The sequence below is a fragment of the Acinonyx jubatus genome, chromosome C1, assembly GCF_027475565.1.
Source record: "Acinonyx jubatus isolate Ajub_Pintada_27869175 chromosome C1, VMU_Ajub_asm_v1.0, whole genome shotgun sequence".
NCBI lineage: Eukaryota > Metazoa > Chordata > Mammalia > Carnivora > Felidae > Acinonyx > Acinonyx jubatus.
In genome coordinates, this window is record NC_069381.1 from 215,098,446 (window position 1) to 215,110,695 (window position 12,250).

A 12,250-nucleotide genomic window follows, 5' to 3' on the forward strand; every position below is an offset into this window, starting at 1 on the left:
CACCACCTGTTCTTGCGACCCAGGGGATCCTCAGACCACACTGTCACTCGTGCAACTGCACCCCACTTTGCAACCTGAGCACCTTTAAGCCAGGCACATCCCCCACCATAGCAGGGTGCTAAAAATTCAGATTTTGCCCTCTGAAGCTTATACTACTTTGGGGTAGCCTCCATAAGCAGGCTCACTCCCCACGGCTGGACCCACAGTTATATCTCCCCCAAGTCAACTCTCTACACCTGCTACCTTCCAGAAGATGGTCACTTTTCTACTTGTAGACTCACAGGTTTTGTTCTCTCTCCACTTGATTTGTAGGGTGTACAGAAGCATGTGATAACTATCTAGTTGTGTTGGAGGGATGAGACAAGCTTCGGGTGCCCTTACGCCGCCATCTTGACTCCTCCCTCCGAGTTAATTCTTATTTAATATGTGAGATATTGTCACCTTTCTTTTCTCAGATTCTCAAGATTTTTTCATCACATTCATTTATTCAGAAGAGGCTTATTGTCTACAATGAGAGGCAGAACTTCTCTGCTGCCTACTCATTATGTGACTGGGAAGATTACCTAACCTCTGTGTCTGAGCTTCCTTATCTTAAAACGGGAATAATAGTTCCTACTTGGCAAATGTTGTGAGGTTTAAATGAGGTTAATACAAAAAAAATTCTTAGAACCATGCCTGGCACAGAAAATGCACTCAGTCGATGTAACTATTACTGTTGTTGTTTGCCAGTAATTGGGCTCTTTCTTAGAAATCTCCTCTTTTCTGTGGCTGAGCTATTAATTGTATCCCAAACTTTTATTTATTCAAGTTATTATACACCCATTGTATACATAAAAACTCTAAGCACTGGGAAGGCAGCAGTGAACAAAACAGACCAAAAAATAATGTGTTCTTATACAGCCTAAAGCTAGTGAAGGAGATACAGTATTAAGCAATTAAGTAAAATAGGTAATATTCTGGGATAGGTATAATATTTTATATATCTCGGCCTGTCTTTTTATTTAAACTTTAAAGTCTCAGCCCTTCCCTTTTTAAACTTTTATGGGATATACAGTAGTTTCCTACAATTTATAGCCAACTTTCACAGTTCATAGTAATTAATCATTTTATTTTCATCTGTTTGATTGGATTGTAACTTTCATAAGTGGAAGGGGTTCTAATTTACATCACTAGCTTTCCCTCCATATTATGTGGCCCACTTCTGGACATAGTTTGTATTGATTATATATTTAGTAAATAAAATGTAGGATATTTACAGTTACCGTGTAAACCAACCTTCCTCTGTCAGGTTGGGTAAGAATTAAGCCTCCGTGCTCTAAGCCTAAGATACCCACTGTATATGGTGAATTAACCTCTCTTCTGTGCACCAGAAAGGGAACTAGCTATGTCCTATCTTTGAGGAAATTGAGAAAGTAGTTGATACCTTTGTTCTGTGGGTCAGATGAAGAATCCCAGTTGAGAAAGACTGATTTAGACATAGCTTCAAATATTTTGTAACTACTATTAGAGAACAGGTGTGGCATTTTTTTAACTAACATGGCTCTGAACACGGCTCAAGGAAATCTGCTTGATGTAAATAATCCCAAATCAAAGTAACTTTCTTAGGAATTTGGATTTTACCATTTATAATTTTAAATTCTGTTTTAATTACATAAGCTGACGTGTCTATATAATGGTTCCTGCTTTTAAGAAAACTTTAACATGCTTATTTAGGGTGTCAAGAAGAATTGTAAACAGATTGAATCTCCTAAATTATTACCTGATACTCCTGTTCGATTCATACCTCCAAATACGTTGAATCTGCGTAGCTTTACCAAAATCATGAAGAGACTGGCTGAACTACATCCAGAAGTTAGCAGGTAATGAATGACTTCAATTGTGTTTTAAGTGGTTTTAGTATTTTTATGTACAAATATAGTTCAATGCAATAGCTTACCCATATTTAGAATGTACTGCTTTGGAAAGGACAAGTGCTCATGTGTGTTTTCCTTTTGCATAGAGACCATATTATAGATGCTCTTCAGGAAGTAAGAGTAAATCATAAAGGTTTTCTGAATGGCTTATCTATTAATACTATTGTGGAAATGACTTCATCTGTTTTGAAAAACTCTGATTCCAGTTAGGAATAAAAGAAGCAACAAGAGGTAAATTAAGCATATCTTTTACATTTAAATATTACTTAAACATTGTAAGCTGTTGGGGCGCCTGGGTGGCTCAGTAGATTGAGCATCTGACTTCATTTTGGCTCAGGTCATGATCTCAGAGTCATGGGATTGAGCCCCGTGTTGAGCTCTGTGCTGAGCATGGAGCCTGCGTAGGATTCTCTCTCCCTCTGTTCCTCTCCGCCACTTGTGCTCATGCATTCTCTAAGATTAAAAAAAAATTTTTTTAAGCTATTGATTTTGCTTTCAAATAGAAATAGTATTAAATTTAAAAATAATGATATTATAAAATTAAAAAGCAAATACACTGTATTAGTTAACTCTTAATGCAAAACCAGTTACCCAAAACTTGATTGGCTTACACAACATTTATCATCTCATAGTTTGCACGTCAGGATTCAGCAGTGGCTTAGCTGGGTGGTTTTAACGTAGGGACTCTTGTGATGTTGCAGCAAGGTGTTGCCTGGGCTGCAGTCATCAGGAGGCTTGACGGACACTGGAGGATGTGCTGCTAGGACGGCTCATTCCCAGGACTGTTGGCCACATGGGCCTCGCCGCATGGGCCTCTCCTTGGGGCTGCAGTATCTGTACGTTGTGGCAGCTGGCTTCCCCAGAGCGGAGCAAGATGGACGCTCCAGTTTCTTTGTGACCTGTCACACTCCATGGTTTCTGTCACGTTCTTTTAGACGTGAGTCACTGTGTGCAATCCATACTCCACAAGAGGGGATTAAGTTCCATCTCTTGAAGAAAAGTAGATCAAAGGATTTGTGTATATGTTTTCTAATTACATGCACCAACATAGGATCTTTTGTTATAGTGAATGGGGATTTGTTTTCACTTATAGCTGTCTAGGTGATTAAAGCCAGCTTTTATAGACAGCAGCTCAAAAAGCCGAATAAATTTAAAGAATATCTGTTGAAACAAGGCACTGGGGAGCTGTCGAGGTAATGAGGAATCGGTGGGCCAGGGTACAGCGATGAGTCTCAGGGAAACGTGCCCAGTGTCGGGACCACTTTTTCCGTGCTATTATTGGCAGAGGGGGAGCTAGTTTAAGGGACCCTCATTGAAGCCAGGGAGATGGGGCGTTGGCGAACTCTCAGCAATGGGTTGGAACCTCAGCAGGTTAAGTAACTGAACCAGAAACAGAGTTCCTCAGAGAGACTGTAACTCAGCTTCAGAAGTTATTTCCTAAGTTGGAGTGATCTGGGGTTATTTCTTTCATGCACCTAGCGGAAATGAAGACAAGAATTCTCTGGAATAAAGCAGTATCATTTGAGGCTTCAAATTATTTCTGCCAACAATTTTGCACATACCAGTTGTTTTGTAAATAAGAGTGCACAATCCAAAATAACTAATAAATGAAGTGAGACCACATGAATGAAAATTAGCATAAACACTAGATTATAGAAATTACCCACAGGGACTCCAAATGTTTAAGTTATCAGACACATTAAAAAAATATATGCTTATAGGGATGCCTGAATGGCTCAGTTGGTTAAGCATCCAACTCTTGATTTCAGCTCAGGTTGTGATCTTCCAATTTGTGAGACCAAGCCCTGAGTCGGGTTCCCACCCTTGACAATGCAGAGCCTGCTTGGGATTCTCTCTCTCTCTCTCTCTGCCCCTCCCCGGCTCATGCTCGCGCTCTCTCGCACACGTGCGCTCTCTCTCTCTCAAAATAAATAAATATTTTTTAAAAAAGAAGAAAACACATATTCTTCTGTGTGGTAGACTGTTGCAAAAATGGCCATAGCTGTTCTCTTCCCTGCACTCATGACCGTGTGCAATATGACTTTGAGGCTCCTTTCATCAAGACGTGCAGTCTGTTTTCCCACCCACTTGAATCTGGACCAGCCTTTTGACTTGCTTTGACAAGTTGTGCCATTTCAAAGCCTGGTCTTCAAGAGGACGTGATCACTCTGCTCTCTGAAACCACACGAAGCGCCATCTGCTAGAGGACAAAAGATTACAGGGAGGACAGCCAAGGCATTCCAGCCTGTAACCAGCTGCCCCCAAACGTGTGACTTGGCCTAGATCCGGAGATCACCTCCCCAGCCTGGCAGCTGCCCCTGAAGGCCCTAGTGAGCCTGACCAGGACGAGAAGAATCACTCCCCTGAGTCCAGCCCATTGCTGAACTGTGGATTTATAGGCTTGAATAGATGGCCATTGCTTCAAGCTACTAAGCTTTGAAGGTGATTTATTACACACAAAAGCTAACATTCAGATTTATTATAGTAAGGGGAGCAAAAGACAAGATTGAGAATTTCAACAGAGAAATGAAAATCTTTTAAAAATGGAAATTCCACTAACAAAAAAATGAAAAACTAAAAGTACTGAGTTAATAGGTTCCATGGCATCTTAGGCAAATAGTTGAAGTGAGACTTAGAAAGATGGGTGAGAAAAAAACTGGAATGAAGCAGAGAGAGAGAAAAGGTTGGAAAACATGAGAGAGAAGGTAAGAGAGAGGCACTGTGAGATGCTCACTGTGTGTGCAACCGAGTTTTAATAGGAAGGAAAGAGAAGGAAGAGGGGCGCCTGGGTGACTCAGTCGGTTAAGCACCTGACTCGATTTTAGCTCAGGCCATGTTCTCACAGCATGTGAGTTCAAGCCCCCATTGGGCTCTGTGCTGACAGCACAGACCCTGCTTCAGATTCTCCCTTTCCCTCCCTCTCTGCCCTCTTCTGCTATCTCTCTCTCTTCCTCTCTCAAAATAAATAAACTTAAAAAAAAAAAAAAAGGGAAAACAGAACAGACATAATTTTGGGGAAAACAAGATGGCTGAAATATTGTTTTAAGTGGTGAAAAACATCAAGCCACAAATTCGGTAAAATCCTATTCAAATCCCAAGCAGGAAAAATAAAAAGACTTCAGTAGATGAGAGAAAAACTGCTTAATAAAACAAAGCTGAAAAGAAAATGTATAAAACAGCTAGAGGAAAAAGAATTTACCTAAAGAGTACAACAATTAGATTGACATCTGATTCTTAACAGAAGCCATCAAATAATTCTGCAAACCTTGGGTTCTTTACTCACAAAAAGAGCCTTCCGGAATAAATGTGAAATAAATATGTTTTTACTCAAGAAAAAACTAAGATAATTTGTTTCTTAGAAAACTTGTTACAGTAAAGAAAATAATAAAGAGTGTTCTCTAGGAAGAAGGAAAGTGATTTAATTTAATTTAATTTATTTATTTATTTTGCATTTTTTTTAAAGTTTACATCCGAATTAGTTAGCATATAGTGCAACAATGATTTCATGAGTAGATTTCTTCAATGCCCCTTACCCATGTAGCCCATAACCCCTCCAGTAACCCTCGGTTTGTCCTCCATATTTAAAAGTCTTTTAGGTTTTGTCCCCCTCCCTGTTTTTGTATTATTTTTTGCCTCCCTTCCCTTGTGTTCATCTGTTCTGTGTTTTCAAGTCCTCATGAGTGAAGTCATGATATCTGTCTTTCTCTGACTAATTTCGCTTAGCGTAATACCCTCTAGTTCCATCCACGCAGTTGCAAATGGCAAGATTCCATTCTCTTTGATTGCCGAGTAATACTCCATTGTGTGTATGTGTGTATATACTCCATGTGTGTATACACACACACACACACCACATCTTCATCCATTCGTCCATCGATGGACATTTGGGCTCTTTCCATACTTTGGCTATTGTTGGTAGTGCTGCTATAAACATTGGGGTGCATGTGTCCCTTTGAAACAGCATCCCTGTGTCCCTTGGATAAATACCTAGTAGTGCAATTGCTGGGTCAAAGAGTAGTTCTATTTTTAACTTTTTGAGGAACCTCCATACTGTTCTCCAGAGTGGCTGCACCAGTTTGCATTCCCACCAACAGTGCAAAAGCGTTCCTCTTTCTCCGCATCCTTGCCAACATCTGTTGTTGCCTGAGTTGTTAATGTTAGCCATTCTGACAGGGGTGAGGTGATATCTCATTGTGGTTTTGATTTGTATTTCCCTGATGATGAGTGATGTTGAGCATTTTTTCATGTGTCAGTTGGCCATCTGGATGTCTTCTTTGGAGAAGTGTCTATTCATGTCTTCTGCCCATTTCTTCACTGGATCATTTGTTTTTTGAGTGTTGAGTTGGATAAGTTCTTTATAGATTTTGGATACTAACCCTTTATCTGATATGTCGTTTGCAAATATCTTCTCCCATTCTTTGGTTGCCTTTTAGTTTTGCTGATTGTTTCCTTCACTGTGCAGAAGCTTTTTATTTAGACAAGGTCCCAATAGTTCATTTTTGCTTTTGTTGCCCTTGCCTCTGGAGACGTGTTGAGTAAGAAGTTGCTGCAGCCAAGATCAAAGAGGTATTTGCCTGCTTTCTCCTCGAGGATTTTGATGGCATCTTACATTGAGGTCTTTCACCCATTTTGAGTTTATTTTTGTGTCTGGTGTAAGAAAGTGGTCCAGGTTCATTCTTCTGCATGTCGCTGTCCAGTTTTCCCAGCACCACTTGCTGAAGAGACTGTCTTTATTCCATTGGATAGTCTTTCCTGCTTTGTCAAAGATTAGTTGGCCATACATTGGTGGGTCCATTTCTAGGTTCTCTATTCAGTTCCATTGATCTGGGTGTCTGTTTTTGTGCCAGTACCATACTGTCTTAATGATTACAGCTTTGTGTAGTATAGCTTGAAGTCCGGGATTGTGATGCCTCCCGCTTTGGTTTTCTTTTTCAAGATTGCTTTGGCTATTTGGGGTCTTTTCTGGTTCCATACAAATTTTAGGATTATTTGTTTTAGCTCTGTGAAGAATGCTGGTGTTGTTTCGATAGGGATTGCATTGAATATGTAGATTGCTTTGGGTAGCATCGACGTTTTAACAATATTTGTTCTTCCTATCCAGGAGCATGGAATCTTTTTCCATTTGTGTGTGTGTGTGTGTGTGTGTGTGTGTGTGTGTGTGTGTGTGTGTGTGTGTTTTCTTCAGTTTCTTTCATAAGCTTTCTATAGTTTTCAGTGTATAGATTTTCACCTCTTTAGTTAGATTTATTCCTAGGTATTTTATGGGTTTTGCTGCAATTGTAAATGGGATCAAGTCCTTGATTTCTCTTTCTTTTGCTTCATTTTTGGTGTATAGGAATGCAACTGATTTCTGTGCATTGATTTTATATCCTGCAACTTTGCTGAATTCATGAATCAGTTCTAGAAGTTAGTTAGTGGAATCTTTTGGGTTTTCCACATAGAGTATCATGTCATCTGTGAAGAGTGAAAGTTTGACCTCCTCCTGGCCGATCTGGATGCCTTTTATTTCTTTGTGTTGTCTGATTGCTGAGGCTAAGACTTCCAATACTATGTTGAATAACAGTGGCAAGAGTGGACACCCCTGTCTTGTCGCTGACCTTAGGGGGAAAGCTCTCAGTTTTTCCCCATTGAGGATGATATTAGCGTTGGGTCTTTCATATTTGGCTTTTATGCTCTTGAGGTATGATCCCTCTATCCCTACTTTCTTGAGGGTTTTTATCAAGAAAGGATGCTGTATTTTGTCAAATGCTTTTTCTGCATCTATGGAGAGGATCATATGGCTCTTGTCCTTTCTTTTATTGACGTGATGAATCACATTGATTGTTTTGTGGGTATTGAACCAGCCCTGAATCCCAGGTATAAATCCCATTTGGTGGTGGTAAATAATTTTTTTAATGTATTGTTGGATCTGGTTGGCTAATATCTTGTTGAGGATTTTTGTATCCATGTTCACCAGAGAAATTGGTCTATAGTTCTCCTTTTTAGTGGGGTCTCTGTCTGGTTTTGGAATCAAGGTTTAGTGGGGTCTCTGTCTGGTTTTGGAATCTGGCCCTGGACTCATGTTTTGGGGGAAATTTTTGATTACTAATTCGATTTCTTTACTGGTTTTGGGTCTGTTCAAATTTTCTATTTCTTCCTCTTTCAGCTTTGGTAGTGTATATGTTTCCAGAAATTTGTCCATTTCTTCCAGATTACCCATTTTATTGGCATATAATTGCTCGTACTATTCTCTTATTATTGTTTTTATTTCTGCTATGTTGGTTGTGATCTCTCCTCTTCTTGATCTTATTTATTTGGGTCCTTTCCTTTTTCTTTTTTATCAAACTGGCTCGTGGTTTATCAATTTTGTTAATTCTTTCAAAGAAGCAGCTTCTGGTTTCATTGATCTGTTCTACTGTTTTTTGGTTTCAATAGCATTAATTTCTGCTCTAATCTTTATTATTTCCTATCTCATGCTGGTTTTGGGTTTTACTTGTTGTTCTTTTTCCAGCTCTTTAAGGCATAAGGTCAGGTTGTGTATCTGAGATCTTTCTTCAGAAGGAAAGTGATTTTAGATGAAAGGTCAGAGGTGCAGGAGAAATAAAGATCAAAATGTGGTATATATCAATTAGTGTTGACTGTATAAAGCAAGAATAATGGTATTTTATAGGGTCCAATATAAATGTAGGACAGTAGTAAATCAGTTGAAAGGGGATTAGGTACTGTTACTAGTCTAAACTCCTTGTACGTTGGGAAGAGGGTAAAATGTACGACGTTGAGGGCCCCCAGTACTACCCCACCCTCCCAGGTTTGGTGATTGACTTGGAGAATTCACGTGACTCAGCGTATAGTTGTACTCATGGCTATGATTTGACGGCAAACTCCACAAAGGGAAAAGCCACGTAAGGTGATGTCCAGAAGGCACCAGGCATAAGCTTCCAAGAGTCCTTTCCCAGTGGGGTCACACAAGATGTGCTTGTTTCCTCCAGGAACGACTTGTGACAGCACATATGAAATGTTGTCCGCCAAGAAATCTCATTAGAGAATCTGGGCCCAATACTTTTATTGGTGACGAGTCACATAGGATCCACTGCCTAGCACATACCAAAGTTTCAGACTCTCAGAAGGAAAGCAGCTGTTCAGCATAAACCACATTATTTTTACAGTTTTAGTACAGTGAGCCACTCTTACCACTTCTGGCATTGCTGGGAATCCTTCCAAAACCCAAGTTCCTAGAAAGTAGCCAAGGGCCAGCCTTGCAAGCAGATCTTCCTGAGGAGAGCAGCCCTCGTCCTGCTCTACTAACTCTCCTTTCACACGTGTACCAGTAGATACCAGACTGAGAAGTAGAGGATGCATGTTGTAACCTTTGGTGTAATCACTAAAAGAATAATTTTTAAAAGCATGCACAAAATGAAATTGGCGTCTTCCCTTACACCATGTACAAAAACGAACTCAAAATGGATCAAAGACCTAAGCATACAAGCTAATACTCTACAACTCTTAGAAGAAAACCGAGGAAAAGCTTCAGGACACTGGATTTGGCAATGATTTCTTGGATATGAAAAGATAGATAAATTAGACTTCATCAGAATTAAAAATGTGCATCAAAGGATACTCTCAACAGAGCCAGTCCACAAAATGAGAGAAAGTATTTGTAAATCATTTATCTGATAAGGTCGGTGTCCAAAATATGTAAAGAACATCTACAACTCAACAACAGTAAAAAAATAAATTAATTAATACAATTTTTAAATGGGCAAAGGATTTGAATAGACATTTCTCCAAAGAAGATATGTAAATGGCCAATAAGCACATGAAAATATGCTCATTATCACTAATCATTAGGAAAATGCAATAAAAACCACAGCGACATAGCACTTCACTTCCATTTGGATGGTTATTATCAAAAACAGAAAATGACAAGTGTTGGTGGGGTAAAATTGGAAACTCGTGCATTGCTGGTGGGAATAGTGCAGCCACTATGCAAAATGGGTACTGCAGTATTTCAAAAACATTAAACATAGAATTACCATGTGATCTAGAAGTTCTACTTCTGGGTAACTGGAAGAACCGGAAGCAGGGACACAAATGTTAAGTTGTGCACCACGTTCAAAGTAGCATTATTCATAAGAGCTACAAGATGGGAGCCACCCAAACACCCATCAGTGGATGAATAGATACAAAATGTGATCTACACACACAGTGGAATCTTACTCAGCCTGGAAAAGGAATGAAACTCTAACCCGTGGTGCAGGATGGATGAACCTCGAAGACTGTGATAAGTGAGATGAGCCAGTCACAAGAGGACAAGTCCCGTAGGATTCCACTTATACGAGGTACCTAGAGAGTCAAATTCATAGTGATGGCTGTCCGGCTGGGGGAGGGAAGGAGGGGTGTAGCTGTTTAATGGGTAAGAGTCTGTGTGGGAAGATGAAAAAGGGCTGGAGATGGGTGATGGCAGCGGCCGCAGAGCAGTGTGAATATCCTGAGTACCTAGAACTGTACACTTAAACATGACAGCTCTTGTGTTGTGTTAACCACAATGCTAACATAGGGGGTATGGATTGATAAAAGTTTTTTTAGCCTACAAAAGTAGGTAAGAGTAAAAGGACAGAGAGAATAGGCAGGAGAAATAGGACGTATTTAGTAAGATGATGAAAACTCAGTTATGTCAGTAATTAAACATGAACGTGAATGAACAAAATACTCCTTTGAAAGACTCAGATTGTCAGAGTGGCTGGCCACTCAAGTCGGTTGGGCGTCCGACTCCGGCTCAGGTCATGATCTCGGGTTCGTGAGTTCGAGCCCCGCATTGGGCTCTGTGCTGACAACTCAGAGTCTGGAGCCTGCTTCAGATTCTGTGTCTCCCTCTCTCTCTGTCCCTCCCCTACTCTCTCTCGCTCTCTCTCTCTCTCAAAGATAAATAAACATTAAAACCCACCTATACAGTATCTCTAGAAACACATCTAAAAACATTAGGATATCAGAAGATAAAAGGATGGAGAAAAGAACCACACTATAGTAACGTTAGACAAAATAGACTCTGGATCATATGGTAATTTCAGTAAAATTGCTGAAGAATAAATATTTGATTGACCAGGAATAAATAACAGTTTGAAATTTCTATGCATCTAGTAAAACACCTTAAAATATATAAAGCAAATATTTCTAGAACTATCAGGAGAAATTGGCAAGCTTTACAATTATAATGGGAGATTTAAAAATACCTCTCAGAAGAAACAAAAAAGTCAGTAATAGTATAGAAGGTTTGAATAATCCAAGTAACCAAGTCAACCTATTGGACATTATGTAGAACGTAATGCACATGATAATTGCAAAGTCAAGTCTCTTCAAGGCTTCGAAACATTTACATGGTTTGGCCATGCGCTAGACCATAAAGTAAGTGCCAGTAAATACCAGGGACTGAAAAAGAGTGTGCTCTCTGGCTACAATTCAGATAACCAGAAATCAGCAATGGAAAGATACATAGGAAATTCCTGTGTTTGGAAATAAACGTCTAAATAAACAGTGAGTGAAAGAAGAAATCATATAATGAAAACTAGAAGGTAGGTTTCAGTTAAGGAATGATAATGAAAACCCTCCACATCAAAACTTGAGGGATGCTGTTTAGAGCTTTGTAAACTTAAATGGATGGCCTTAAGTTCCTATGTCATAAAAATGAAACAAAATTAATGAGCAGTTAATTAATGCAAGTTAGAAGAAAAAATAATCCAAAAGAAGTACAAGAAGTGTGGAAACAACTGAAATAACAAATATACAATAAGAAGGATCAACAAAGCCAAAAGATTCTTGAAGAAATATAATAAAGTTGATAAACCCCTGATGAAACTGACAAAGCGAAAAAAGTGAAAAGACATAAGATAAAGAACAGTTTTCAGAAAGGAAATATCACTACAAATCTTACAGCCATTGAAAAGGTGAGAGGACATTGCTAATGACTTCAATACAAATTTTTGATTAAATGAGCAACTTCCTAGGACAATTCAGCTTAACAAAAACAGACTCTAGAAGATACAGAAAGTCTCAGTCGTTTTTGTATTTATTAAAGAAATTGAATCATAAACTCTTCCCACAAAATCTAGGCTCAGATGGCTATATTAATGAATTCCTCAAACATTTAAAAGAAATTAGGAGGAATATCAGTTTTAAGTTTTCCAGAGAAGTGAGTATAGTCATGAGACCGAAACCAGACCAATGACATTACAAGAATGGAAAATTACAGACCAATCTCATGAACATGGATGCAAAAATTATTTTAAAGATATTAGCAGACGGAGTCTGACAATTTGTAGAAAGAATAATAGCTTATGGCCAAAGTGACCTTATTCCAAGAA

At 39.0% G+C, this 12,250-nt stretch overlaps 1 protein-coding gene across 4 annotated transcripts in view; it reads left to right on the forward strand.

The window, feature by feature from the left end:
- Positions 1 to 12,250, forward strand: part of RBM44 (RNA binding motif protein 44) — a 51,717-nt gene that overhangs the window by 35,556 nt on the left and 3,911 nt on the right. For all 4 annotated transcript variants that reach the window (XM_053216015.1, XM_027046464.2, XM_053216014.1 and 1 more), the window contains 2 exons: positions 1,714 to 1,859; positions 2,000 to 2,144. In XM_053216015.1, coding sequence (XP_053071990.1) covers positions 1,714 to 1,859; positions 2,000 to 2,123 — 270 coding nt within the window. In that variant the 3' untranslated portion in view covers positions 2,124 to 2,144. The remainder of the gene's footprint in view (positions 1 to 1,713; positions 1,860 to 1,999; positions 2,145 to 12,250) is intronic.